This window comes from Platalea leucorodia (genome assembly GCF_965183815.1).
Source record: "Platalea leucorodia genome assembly, chromosome: 7".
In the NCBI taxonomy this organism is placed as follows: Eukaryota; Metazoa; Chordata; class Aves; order Pelecaniformes; family Threskiornithidae; genus Platalea; species Platalea leucorodia.
The window spans coordinates 25,186,138-25,200,953 of NC_138829.1; the positions used below are offsets into that span (position 1 = coordinate 25,186,138).

The window sequence follows — 14,816 nt, forward strand, 5'->3', positions numbered from 1 at the left end:
CCTGGCATCCTGGATGGGTTAGACAACCCTGCCAGCCTGGGAAGAGGCTTTCTGGTGCCATAACAGGATCCGCAGCATCATGACCTGAAGACCTTGTGATCTAGCAGGGTAAATGAACCTTCGCTAGGGCAACATATGGAACCAGCTACAGAAAGTGGCTCATATGCCCTTGAGAATAACTTGGATGCTGTAGGACGTGCGGTGTAATACCCAACAGCCTGTTGAAGGCCTAGCTGCTCTCCCACAGGGCTGAGCACTGCTTCAATAGTTCTGCAAATCAGAAGTAAGCATATGTCTTGCCAGAGCTTAAAATGCTAACCAACAGTTCCAGAAGGAAGGGCATCAGTCCATCCTTCTCCCTGTCACTGGCACAGCAAAGGTTGCCAGGCTGTACCAAGAGTGTGTACAGAAATAGGAGTAAAAAGAGGAGTCTCTTCTATTCCCTCTGTCTTTTCTCAGTCTCCAACAATTCGAGGGCAGGGAAGTCTATTGCTGTGGGCATTAGCACCTCGCTGCAGTCTCATTCTAAATCTTTCCCATGGCAGGTTCACATAGGCATACGATTTTTGTCCCTCCCTGTCAAATGGCCGTGTGGCACTGCTGCGCATGATTGCAATAACAATGCTCCCAGGTGTATATGGGTACATTTCAACAGTGGATGAATAAAGCTTGTGCACCCAACCTAGAAAACACTTTGGGAACCTTGGAAGCAATTTAAGGTAGAGGGACAAAGGGCAGCATCCTTCCTAGCCACAGTTTTGCTGCAGGGACAATGACTTCCCAGATGAGGAGTATCTGTTTCTTACCGCACAGCACTGATGCCATGCCAGGTAAAAGGGTAGGAATCCAAGGAGAGCAAAGCCCTTTAAACAGAAGGCTGGGTCCCCCAAGCATCACTGTCTGTAAAAATGCATCCTGCTTCACAAACCACAGCACAGGAGGTTCCTCTACCACACGTGTTTTGCTTACAAATCACAGTCAACTCGCTGACGTATTCTGCCCTGCTCAGTCAGTGAGCTCCATTATTGTATGGCTGCGGGAGGCTTCCTGCAAATGGCAAAATAGTCCTTGAACAACAGGTAAAAGCCGCAATTAACTGTGGATGAAAAGGATGGTCTCCTTGGAGGTGCTGGCTAATCAAGCAATTAGAAACTACTTCCCATTACCTGCACTCCCACAAAGCAGAACTGGACTGACATCCTTCCAAATGACTGTCTTTCCATCAATTTAAGCCCTTTATACGATTTGGCTTCAGCAGAGACAAGCCTCGACCTCTGGGCTCTCCCCAGACCTTTCTCCCAGCTTTGAACAAAGCAAGCACTGGAAGCAACACATTCAAACACCGGTGCGTTCTCCCTATGGAGCCTGTTTTGCTTCTCAGACTTCCTGGAGCGCAGCAAACTCAGCAGCAATGGTGTAAGTGTGTGTGCAGATGTGGATACCCGGGGTCCAAGCAGAGAGCTGGTCAGGATTTCTTGGGACCCCTCACTTAATAGCATCTGAGACTGCTCAGCTTCAGCAATTCCCACTCATCTCTGCGACAGCTTCAAGAGCTGTTAGCAAGAGGCCAGAGATGTGAGGATAAGTCAAGGGGCAAGGAGAAAGGACAGACCCTCACTCCCACAGCAGGCGAGGCCAGCCCTGTGCCCTACACCAGCCCCTCACTCCCCAGGCAAAGGCGCAGCCTGGACACAGAGCACTTGGGCAGCTGCGCAGCACAGGTGCCCCACCAGCATGGGAAAGACCCTACCTGAGACCATGCTCGCCTCGTGGGGATGCTAACTTTATTCTTGCCCTGACTCCCAACCGCGCAACCTCAGACCAGACATAGGACCAGGGACCAGAGGACCAGCCTGACGGGAACCTGACAGAGAGGAACACTGGGATACTTCTGAAGGGACAGTGGTTAAAGATGGGTGGATGGGGAGGAAATGTCTCCCACCAAGACAAATTACCTCCAACACGAGTAAAAGCCTGGGTAGAGTATGGAGTACGCAAACACACCGAGGGGGAGAATAAGGAGTCTTGGGGAAAAGGTCAGAAAGTTGATTACAAAATGCTGATGAGTGAGGATGGGCTGGAAGCTGATGAGCAATGGGATCTGGAAAGTGACATTTTGCTGTACACAGGAGAGGGATTACAGTGGTGCTGAGTGGGTAGAGCTACGCTCTGGCCTACTGGGATGTGCAGATCAGATGGATGACTGCAAACCAGGAGGTATTTTAGGACTAGAAAGAGGTAAAAGAGTGTGAAGGCATAGATAGGAGTACACAGTGAAGTCAGGAGATGTCACAGTATCCAAACTCATTATCATTGCACAGCGGCAGAGAACCAAAACCCACAGAGCCATATTAGGGACTGCACTGGACAGTACTGGAGCCAGACAACAGAAAGACACCAGGGATATTTGGAAGACGAGGGTTGTAAAAGCTGCCAAGTCATTCTGCAGCCACTCAGTCCTATGAGGAGGGATGGTCTGGAATGGCCTTGATCACAGCAGAGAGAAGCAGATTTATTTCTGAAAGGGGAGAGCTTTGCAATAGTCCAATCAGTCTTAGCAACGAGCAATAAGCACCTCTGAGCACTTTGTCCATGGAAGTAACACAGAGAAAGACCTACAGGAAGCCTTTCTGACAGACACCGAAGGGTTGTCAGGTGGAACTGGCATGGCCAAACTCAGAGATGCCCTGGGTTCTGCACCCCTGCTCTGGGATCAAACTGGCATCACCTCCCCAGTATCCCTATATCCCACGGCCACAAGCCAGTCTCTTCCAACAGACCTGCCAGAGGGAGGAAATGCCCCTAATCCCAGTGCTGGCAAAATACTTCTTCCATCATTTCTAGTTTCTAAGCACAACGATTTTGCACTTTTAAGGTGCAGCCTCTCCAAAAGATTCATCTTCCAGAGCCTCTCATCACCCTTTCTCCCTAAATGTCTGGTGCCCAAATTTCACCAGAAGTTGCCTGGCTCTGCTCCGCATGCACCTTGTTGAGTTAGAGAGCTTAGCTGAACCCGCTATCTTTCCCTATGTCATTAATAGCTCTGCAGAGACAATGACAATTGTGGGGTAGGGAACATACTCATTTTGCATTCGTTTTCCACGCCTGACACCTTTTCACTTTCAGAACCTTGTTCAAGCAGGGAAGATGAGTATAGAAGTAGGAGAGACTCTCTCATTCATATCTCATCACCCGTTCTTATGCACACAGCTTTTCCCAACTGATCCAAGGAATCCATCCAGAACAAGCCCTACCTGTGGTATCTCCACTGTCTCTCCAAAAGACTCTTACTCAATGATCTTGCTAGTGAGCGTTTCCAGGAGTCATTGTAAAGATTGCTTTGTGCAGCCTCTCCCACTGCTACTACTGGTGTTGTCCTGAGAATCCCACCTCCACCCCAGCCTCTTGCATACAACACTCAAGAGAATGATCACCTCCCACCATCACTTAGCCAAACCACTATGGCTGAGATTAGAAAGCCGGCATCTGCTCGCTACTGATTATTTTTATCCTAATGATCCTTGATAGGTACACAGATTCACCCTAGACTTAAAATGGGGTTTGACAGGGCTACCCACTAGTCAGCATATATGGTGCTTCTACTTCTGTGTCAGATCGGTACACATGCCATTTGCCTTTAAATCAGTCCATTAGCTCATGCAGCAGAGCTACATGCTGCAGCTCCCAGTCTCCAGCCACGATGCTGGCCTAGAATGGGAGTTCCCCCATCAGCAAGGTGTCACGCAAGTCTGCATGGTGACAGCAGAGCCATGTCGAACTGCTGTAAACCCACCTCACAAGCCCCCTGCCTTTGCTCAAAGATCAGTCCCATTGGCATGCTCTCCATTTATGCCAGTTTTCCCACAAAACCACTCAATTTGACCAACATCCAAGCCTCTGATAAGGTTCTGAGTAGGTCACATCAGAAGACAGACTATTTCTAATTGACTGAAGATACAATGCTTCTATACATGAAATTGGCTTTTTTTGATCCTTATGCCCTTTTGCAAGCTCTTGCTTAATTTGTCAGCTTGCCACATGCCTCCCTAGGTACCTCTGTACTTCCAGTTGCTGTTTCCCCCATTTGTTCTGCACTGATCCAAACTGTATGTAATTACTTCTTGCCTACACTTGAGATTCATCTGAGAAGCCTGCTCTTGAGCCTGATGGGGGAACTGGAAGTCTTACCACTGAATTCGAGGGCAGCACGGTTAGGCTCAGGCTCCCTGGGAAGGTTCCCTCACTGTCATTTTCTCTTCTGTTTGAATTCATCTGCAAGTTTGCAGGTGTGATGCTGGCCCCAAGGGGGAAGGTTTCAGGATCCCTCTTTGCACTCCCCTCTGCTCTGACACTCCACTTTGCCCTTCTGCCATATATATTTCAGCTAAGTATATTGTATTTAAAATGTACTGAGGATGTAGCTACACTGGAATTAAATTTGTTCCTGAAGTAACCTATTAAATCCTCTGGGCTCCAGCAAAGACAACTTTGGTGCATTAGGTTCCCCAAATCCTTTTTGCTTTTAAATACCTTGATTTGGTACCTTGTAACTAATGGAAACGGGCATTTACCTCTGCTTTTAATACTGCCCAGTTTCACCAGCTCCTTTGTTTTTATACATGTCATTCTCTTCATTTCTCTCTTTTATCATTGCTCTCTTTTTCTCATTAGCATTTCCTCTCTATCCCTTTCTTCCCATTTCTACCTTTTTCCCCTCCCTCTCTCTGTCTCTTTAAAATTAAATATTGCCCAGCTCTGCCCATGTGGGTGAAGTGAATGCTAAGAGGGAAGGCTGCTGTGGAGACTGGATTCGAGCTGCCTCGCTGGGAATCAATGAGGCATAGAGGGCTCGTCTAGCTCCCAAAAAGCTGAAAGAAACCAGGGCATATCAGTGGCAGCTGAACACGCACTTGAGAGAAAAGAAGACGGCCCACCTCCGAGCGCCTGGCTCAGCCTGAGAGACGCCACACAAACTGAGCCCGGGCTGCAGTCATTTAATGGGGGCTAACCTCAGCATGGCTTTCCATGGCTTCTGCAGAGGGCAGATTGCCGGATGGAGGCCCATGGAGCAGCACGGGTCTGCAGGGAGCAGACAGCCTGCCCTCCTCCATCTATCCACTGAGCTATGAAACACAGCTGGTACCAGCCATGCTACAAGGATGCAGCACTGAGAAAGGGAACATCTTGCAGGTCAGGGGCTGACATTAACCCTGCCATCAAACAGCAGGGAAATATTAGTTGCCATTCCTGACTAGACAATACCTAGGCCTAAAATGACACATAGGCAGACCCAACCCATCCAAATCTGCCCACGGTGTACTCACTAGGTGCAAATACTTCACTTACTTCATCATGTTACCCCCATACCTCCTCACCACACAGTCACACATCCCAGAATACCCCAAAACACACATCCACACTGCTTCCATTCTTCAGCCTCCTGTCTTCCTCTCCCTCACTCCCACCTTCTCTTCCGTTGCCTTTGCACGCTGCTGCCTCCTGCCTCCCTCTCATCATGTCAGTTGTGATCCTTGAAATGCCTCTCCTCAACCTGGGTGGGAGTGTGAGGGGACCTCTTCTTGTAAGGGGCAAGATGCAAAGCAGCAGAACAACCCTCTCTAAATACTGTGGTTACTTCCCTTATATCTAATGAACACAGGCACCCACCTCTGATCTCAGTGCTGCAGACTGCTGAGGGTTAATGGTGACACAGACTCCTGGGCTACTGTATTACGTGACTGCAAGCACCAAAAGTGATTTATGCTATTATTTTCTTTGGGGGTTAATTAGGGGCTCGAGAAAGTAAAAGGCTGTCAATGCTCGCTGGAATTGGTCTAGCACAGCTAGGGGAGAGAGTCGTCCCTCATAGAGCCCTGCTAATATATCTTTGTCCTGAACATCAATATCTCCAGCTCCCACCCCTCAGTGTGGCAGACAGCCCTCCATCCTGACCTCCAGCAACCCTGTTAGTCTTGGCATACCCTCTGGGGTACGCTGCTCTGTTGAGCCCTGCCATTTCCACCTGGCAGCCCTCACACCCTTAATCCTCTGTTATCTTCTCCTTTCCTAAGATTGCCAATAATGCCCATCAATGGGCAAGGAAAATTCACATGCTATTCTCCCAGGGGCAAGGAGGAGATATGTTCCTTTGGTATCTTTTGTGACTGAGAACCACCAAGGACCTCCTTGCTCCTGTTTTCCTTCTTCTAGCTGCCCAGGGCTTGCTGAGGCCTGAGAAGCCAACACAGGCTATGGCAGCCCCTACCTCTTTGCCCAGATCCTCGCGGATGACTTGCTCTATCTCCTGCCTGGTGCTCTGCGGGGCCTGGCTGTGCAGCACTTTGAGGGTGCGGGTGTACTCCTCAGGCAGCAGGTAGTCAAGCGCTCCCAGGTGCTGTCCCACCTTGATGAAGGTGCCCCGGTTGGCACAGCACAGCTCCCGGAGGCGCTCAGCAGAGCGCAGGTGCACCTGTGGAGAGACCAGAACATCAGCCAAGTCCTTTTGCTGTCTGTTACGTGCACACACCCACATACGCACTTTTTATTTGTCCATATTTAAACAGACCAGGGATTTCCTTTCTTGATTTTGGGCATCATCATCTAATGTGTCAGCTAAGTATTAGGACTCTGGCTTGATTCAGAGGGCCTGAACCAGACCACGACAAGATGCTCCACAGTATAAGGGGCTTCGACACTTATTTACACAGGCACCGTGATCAGTGACAGCACATTAGTTTTTAGCTCTGTTCAGGGCTACATCCTTGCACAGAATAAGAAGTCTAGCCATAGGGCAGCTTTAGTTTGTCACTGTGATCCACTGCTACGATACACAGTTTGGGAACCCCTTGTAAAAAGACAAAGGTCAGGACCACAACCATGTATGTTAGACTCTTAGTGTGAGTGCAATGAATTAAAGTGAGAAGAAAACCACAGATACCATCCCAGAAACTTCCAGGAACTTGGAAGAAGAGTCTGTTAAAAATCAAAACTACAGATGTCTATTTGGCAGTGAGGAGGACAGTTAGTGGGCAGTCCTCCATTCTCCTCAGCTCACTCTGACACACCACAAGAGGAAATTACATCCTTCCAGTCCAGCCAGATCTTGCTTTTACTGCTTACATTGCCAACAAAGTCTGCAGTGACAGTGGTTTTAGAAACTAAGAATTAGACTTGCCAGCTTTGCTCACATTGGCCAAAATGCAGCCACCAAAGGACAAAACCCATCACCAATCACTTGCCTGGTCTGGATTTCAGCTCCTGAGGTTCATTCTGCCTTTCAAGAACAGACCAGCCACCACATCCTTCACTGACAATGATTCATTCTGCCTTTATTACTCTCACTAGAAAAGCCTCCTGCCAAGGACACAGCTATACTCAATATTCTTTAATAAACTTCAGATAAGTTTACTCTGATATATTAATAAAATCTAAGCAAATCAATGAAAAAAAATAACTCTGCACCCATCTCCTGTTAATGCCTGACACCTATCTGCATAGAGGCTCCTAATTCCTCTGGCTTCTGTGTCAGAAGTCATTGAAGGTCAAATCCTGTGTCTGCAGACCTCATCTGCCCAAGATCCTGTGGTGAGGGACTCCACCAAAAGCCTCGAAGTACATGGCAGAAAGGAACAACACCACAAACGTGCATGAACACCACACACCCCCACACACCCACCCCGTTTACTGGCTATCTTTGCCCTCCGTACAAAGCAGTGCTGTGTCACATCATGAGACAGGGCGAGTGTCTCACATTTGGGAACGTGTCAGGGGACAGACTGGGTGCAGAGCTGCAAGTGCACAAAACACAGGCATGGGGGAGTGTGAGGAGAAAGCCTAATGTGTAGTCTCACACTTAGTGTGTAAGACTTGACAGCTTGATGCACACATGCACACACACACGCACACACACACTTTCCTAGGCAGGCACGCACAGGCAAGCGTAACTCGCGCTAGGAGAGTGAGTTTCCCCCAGCATATTGCCTGCTCAAAAGCACTCACAAATACATAGGCAGAAAATAACACCCACAAGCATGCCTGAAGTCTCCCACATTACTGTGCTGCATTTTACACACCAGCTTTAAAGCTCCTGCTGTAACAAGGAAGCCTCTGCCCTGGCTGTTTCCCTGCTCTCCTTCCCTGTGTGCGGCGGGTGCAAAAGTAGGCCAAAAGGGGACAAGGAAAGGAAGCTGTGAAAGAGGACAAGAGAGCAAGAAAAGCAGAGAGGGAGTAATGGGATGAAAGAGAAAGGCAGTGGGAGGGAGGTAGCCAGAGCAGCTGGGTAGTTTGTCACAGCACCAGGAGTGCAGCCCATTACAGGGAAACAGCTTTTATGCAGCTCTGATAATCGCCCTCTGCCCGCTGCCTCCAGCCATGGAGGAAACCCCCTGCCAGCAGCAAAGGGAAAGTGGTCAGACAGCCGCCTCTCCCGAGGCATCAGGCAGCCACAGCCTAAGACACAGGCAGGAAACAGTGGCAAGGCTCCTTGCAGATGTGCTCCAAAAACCCCAGCACTGAGCACGGGCCAGCACAGGGCCCTGCGACCTCCCACAGGCACAGCAGGAGCCCATCAAATAACTCCAGGCTGCAGCATGGCTCAGGGCAAAGCGGCAGCACCCCTGGGGCTGTAGCGCAGTCCTGGGTGTGAGGCCGGGCAGGCAGGTCAGGGTAGAGGTGCTGGCTCCAATGCACCTACCTGCCCCACACGGATCACCAAGAGAGATGGAAAAAACAGGATGGAAAGTTCATGTAGCTGAAAATGCAACTGGTTACAGACACACTTCGATGCAGGATGTATCTTCATATCGATCACTGCTGAGAAGGGAGCAGAAATAGCCCCTCTCTCCTCTAGCATAAGGAGAGAGGAAATTTTGGCCCTCCCAAACTTATCCACCCTGTAGAGAACCTGGTTGGCCTCATGGACACAGCAGTCCTGGCCAAGAGATACGAGAGCATCCTTACAGAGGGCTCCAGGAACAAAACAACAAAACCCCCATGCACAGCATCCTCTACCGTGCTCCCACAACTGGTTTGGTTAAAACTCCTAAGAGAGAGCTGCCCTGGCTGGTTGTCCGGACCAGGGAATGGCAGCTCCTGCCCCTGCTAGAGAGACAGAAGATGACCAAGCAACTGGTAGCAGAAGAAGGAAATCTATCTGTAGCCCCACATTTTACAAAACTCCAGTTTGCATTACAGGCAGAAGTACAGTGAGAATGAAGCAGGACTGCAACTGCAGCTTCCAAGGTCTCATCTCTTATCAACCACGTCAGGATTTTTAGCAGAAAAAATGTTCATAACGCTATCTATTAATTGCCTGGATCTCCCCAAGCTAGGTCATGGTCCAGATGCAGCACTTCTTTCTCTGATAGATGACCTTCTCCTAATCATAGGCAAAGAGTACCACATTCCTACTACTGTGTCCAATACTGTTGACCCATGTTTCTGTCCTACTTTGAAGAAATTGCAGAGTAAATGGAAACCCCCAGAATGGCTCAGAGCTTTTCTCCAAGAAATCTCACAAGATATTGCTCTTTGTTGCACAAGCAATACCTTGAAGATTCTTATTATCAGGGAAAAGAGTTGGGAACAACAGCTAGTTAGACAGGGAGCTGCTTGTATGCATCATGCCTAGGAGCACACTGCAGAAAAAGGAAGTATTTCATGTACCAAGGATTACCAAGAATAAGCCTCCCTCAGGAAGCACTTTGGATCACAAATGCCATCTGAGTGTGTATATGGTTCTTTCCTCAGTCCACATGGGCATCTCTTTCTGTCTCAAACCCCTTCCCCAAATTTCAGCAGGACAAATTCTCCATTGGCCCACAGCATGGCTATCAGACTTGTGGTTTACCTAAGCCCTGGGTACATGGGGATTAACAGTGATTATTAAAATTGTTCCATATGGGCCATAATGGAAGTAATAACTGTCAGGTATGGAGAGGAGGCACCTCTGGGATGAAGCACATACTCAGCAAGCAGAGCTGCAAAGGGACATTTTTTAATTTACCCTTGATATACAAGCAGACCTGGCTTCTCAAGTAATTTTGATGCTTTTGAAAGAGCCTTTACTCACAGAGACCTTGGCAAAGAACTGCTCTTCAGAGCATCAGACGTGCAAGGTGTCACAAATTGGCAGATGCTAATCTGGTCTTAAAAATAACAGAATTAATTTAGCAGAAAATAAATACCAAAGTTAAAATATACTGGTGAAAACTTGAGTATCTGCTATCAGACCTGGTGACAAAAGGGCTCAGAAAGGCCACTAAAGACCATAAGGTAAGTGGTGGAAGCCACTCCTCACATGAAAAATCCTTCAGAAAAGTCATTCCAACCCTGAAGGGCATACTCATAGCTGGCAAAACGTGAAATGAGGATTAGGAATGCAGAGAGAAAATTTGAAATGCAATTAGTCAAAGACATAACAAACAAGTCACCAGAAATTCTTGGTGATGAGCATTGCCTCCAGGAACACTGCAAACACAGACATCTCACAAAGGACGTCAGGCTGGATTTCGCCCAGAGGACAGGGCTAGAAGGACTGCTCCTCCTCTCACCTCCATACCGGAGAGCACTCTTGTACAGGTGAGCAGAAACAGCTCCACGCCACGTGGTGCCCGCTCGCATCCCACCTACTCCCAACCTGAGCAAGGGAAAGGAGACACCTTCTGCTGCAGGCAGTTCCCTGCATGGGGCAGGATGCTGAGGACAAGCCTGCCCATCACTGCTTACAATGGAGGTATACTCTCCAAGACAATATTTCAAGAAAGATGTCTCCAGAAAATACCTTGGAAACTTCAATCATATAACACTTACAGATGAATTTAAAAAGTAGCTGAGATGCTAATAATCATAATAAAAAGAGGATTGCACATTAAAACCATTAGCTTCCAGAGGACTGAAGGGGAACAAACGTTGCCCTGTATTTAAGAAAAATCCAGAATAATCTGGGAAATTATAGTCTTACAAGCTTTTATTCTGTATCAACTAAATTAGTTGAGACAATAATTATAGAAAGTACTAAAAATCATCTAGCTATATGTGATATGACTGAAAAAAGCCAACAGAGATTTTGAGAGGAAAAAAATCATTCTTCACCAGTCCACTAAAATACTCCGAGCATGTTAATGCAGTGGTCAATAGAAGAGAAAAGGGAGATATTTATTTGGACTTTCAAGTGCCTTTCAGTAAATCCCCTCACAAAGAGTGAAAAGAAAACTGAGTAATTATTGGAGAAGATGCAAAAACGCTTCTTTACATCACTTGCTCATTTTATCCCATTCCTGGCTCAGAATTCCCTTTTTGCAACACCAGGCCCAGCACTACAGGCAGCAGCAGTGGGGGACTCTCTAGTTAGGACAAGGCTGCAACATTTAGTGATGTTTTTACCACAGCTTCATTTCAACCTGCTCTGAATTCTTTTAGACGAGGTGATACTGCAGAAGCCCTGTCTACATTAGCACCTGCAATGTTGTTACTTCCAGTGAGGCTGAACTAGCCCTGGAAGCACTGAGAAATGGGATGAAAAGGGAAACAGGTACAGGTAGCACCCGCCAGGCAGAAGGGGCTCTCTACTATAAATGGGTTGACCTGCATCACTGTCAAAAACAAACAGCAGTGTGTCCCATTACACCTCTTCTTACACCAAGGTTTAATTTCCCTGCTAGCTATCTGGCAAAGGAGACAAGGGTGCAGTGACAAAAATTCCATGAGATGCAACAGAAATTATTCACCACTATGGAAAAATAAGCCCTGCCAAGTCCCTACCAAAGACAGGTGAACCATCAATAGACTGGCAGATCCCCCTCACCATAGATTGCTGCAAGGTTACACATATTGGAAGGTGCAATTTATCCTGGCCGCACACACTGATGGGCTCTAAATTAACTGTAACCACCCAACACTTGCATCACGTGGTTGTGGATGGCTCAGTGAATGCACTTGCTCAATGCACAGTGGGGGTCAGGAAAACCCAAACAAGCTGTGTGACTGTGTTAAGAAAGAAAAAGAGAAAAACATTCAAAATATCAAAATGCCACTGTATAAATTGAAAGCACAACCTCACCTTGGATTCTGGACATCCCATCACAAAAAGGGGTACAGAAGAAAAAGAAGAGGACAGAGAAGGACAGAGAAAAATGATCATGGACTTGAAAAGAGTCTATAAAAAAAGAGATCTGAAATGTTAGGGATCTGTTTAGATTAGAGAGAGTTGATACATAAGAGAGAAGAGTTATATGAAAAGAAAACCTCTCGTTCCTATTTCCAGCTCTCACAAAACAGCAAATAATAGGGCATTCCACAAAGCAACAATCTTCTTTAAGTTTTTTTTACATCCCACTTTGCCCAGTACAGCATTAACCAGTGGCACTCACTGTCAGAGGACAGAGAAGCCAAGGGCTTAATGGAATTCAGAAAGGCTTTAGACATTTATGATAAAACAACCATACCTGATTTTATATGGAGCTTTTCATCTCTAAAAGTGCTTTTACAAAGCTCTTTACAAAACTCAGGATCGCTGTCCCCCATTTTACAGAGTCATAAGAACATTACGTGTAATAAAATGTCTAAAGGGCTTTAAACACTCTTGCTCAAGGCATCAAGACAAAAATTACCCTATTGATTGGCCACAGTGAGAGACAGAATGAAAACAGGGTGCACTGATGCTCCCAGCATCATTAAAATCTTTAAAGAACCTATTTGGTGTACAGCAAAACAGGACAGCACAAAGCAGAGAGGGATGAAAGGATGTTCACCTCAATTTAACGCAGTGAGAGACTGAAATCAAGTGCCGTGCCAAAAGATCTGTGAAGATGTTTAGGGAGGATACAGCTACTGGTGAAGTGAATAGGGTACCTGGGTGCTTTAAAAACAGCAACAGAAAATGACAGTGTAGTTTCATCCAAGGGTCTTTTATCTCCTCTTTCAACAAATCTGAATAAGTATACAGTTAATATAAACTACTACAGCCTTCACTAACACTGTCAGCCTGGTAATCAAACTGACTGACAGCAGGTGTGCTGCAAGGAGACACACAACTCTAAATGGAATTGTTATTGCCTCCTTTTTGTACTATCTTTCCTGCCTACCTTTTACAAAATCTCATTCCTGTGCACACCAGATATTTCCCATTCAAACGCTTCCTTATACCAATACTAACTGATCATACTGTTGATCACGGACAGATACACATCTTTGGAACTGGAATAACTCCTGCTGCAATGTACCCCACTATCTAATAATTCACTATTTGTATAAGTTATGCATAACATTCCTAAAGATTTACCTATGGGTCTCTGCCTGCCCATATGAGAGTAGGGTATTCCATATGTTCTCACTTAGGCAGGTACATTGTTACCTTTTCAGACATATACTTTTTAGTTAGTTCCCCTTGGTACAAGCCCTGCTTAAAAAGGCATCCCCCTAATTCTCAGTTTTGACTTCCATAGCTCAAAATAGTCCTAGCAGATATCAAAATCCTTCAGAAATTCTGGCACAACAGTAGGTTGCCAGTGGGACAGCGAGGAAGTGAGAAAGAGTGCTTCATAGCTTGCAAAGGATAAAGGACGGAGATGATCCCCTAGACTAAAGCGACAATTTCTTAGCTTCTCAGTTTCACGCTGAACAGATGTGCAAGCTCCCACCCTCTGAGCCATCAGGCCTCTGAATTTCCATGTACAAGCACACACAGACATTGACCTCACCCCTAAGCTACACATACACCCATGCTCTTCCCGCTAATACCCCAATTCACAACACAGTTCCTAACAATCCATAGAGGTGACTAAGGGGAGGCCTAGCAACAAACCCCTAGTTTGAGACGTCACTTGATTTAGGAAACATTTATGCTGGGCTGAGGTCCATCTCTTCAGCCAGTTACTTCCCAAGCTGCTCTGAGAGGAGGAAGCAGTGCTGCTCGACCGCAGCGTGGAGCAACAGCAGTCACCTTGCTAAACCCTGCCCTTGCTGGCTGGTGCATGCACAACCAGTGCCGATAGCCTGCTCATGTTCCATCTTCATTTTGCTCCAAGCTCGGTCATTTGTGCTCTGATTATCTCTCATTACTGACGACCTTGCTGTAATGAGTTTTAATCTGCCTCGTATTAATTAGAAACATTTTCATTAGCCAGCTCAATTTTAGGTAAATAGCTAATAGAAGCAACTGAGCTGCAATTAGTTATCTGTGGGGCAGTTCAGGAGAAAAATCAGAAGGGAGCAGCTGTTTCCCCTCTAGACACCTCTGTGATACAATGCACTGTTCTGTCGAAGTCTCCTGAGCAGGGAGAATAAGGAGCACAGGGAAGGGATGGTCAGAGACAAGAGGAAAATAACATGCTAAAACAACTGGGATGTAGCACTTCTGTGGCTATGGCATTACCTGCCTATTCTCTCCCACTAACAGTTCCAGATCAAACTGTTGAATACGACAATCTGAGAGTCAAGCTGAGTTCTTTACACCTACAGACATCACCTCCAGTGAACAAGGTTCTGCTCTTGAAGCTGTTTTACCCTGAGGGGAGCCCTCTCCAGAAGACAATACCTGTGACTGCACAACAGGTCCTTCACACAGCCTCTCTTTTGGGGCATGTACACTTATGTGAATGGTACTTACACATGAGGACAAGATCAGATCAGATTTGCATAAGAAGGACCAGACCTATGTATACACAGATGTATAATACCTGTAAAGTCAGCAGGTTCCCAAAAGCACCCTCAGTGCCTTGTTGTCCTGATAGCGTTGGTGTACAAAGCGATCTGTCCTGTGATCTGTTGCAGAGCACCCATGGAGTATAGGAAGTCATTCAACAGCACGGCTGCAGAAG

The 14,816-nt window shown here is 46.8% G+C and overlaps 1 protein-coding gene across 2 annotated transcripts in view; it reads right to left on the bottom strand.

Moving 5' to 3' along the window:
• ADCK1 (aarF domain containing kinase 1) overlaps positions 1-14,816 on the bottom strand; it is a 116,845-nt gene that overhangs the window by 78,651 nt on the left and 23,378 nt on the right. For both annotated transcript variants that reach the window (XM_082316612.1, XM_082316611.1), the window contains exon 4: positions 6,266-6,469. In XM_082316612.1, the coding sequence (XP_082172738.1) occupies positions 6,266-6,469 (204 nt within the window). The remainder of the gene's footprint in view (positions 1-6,265; positions 6,470-14,816) is intronic.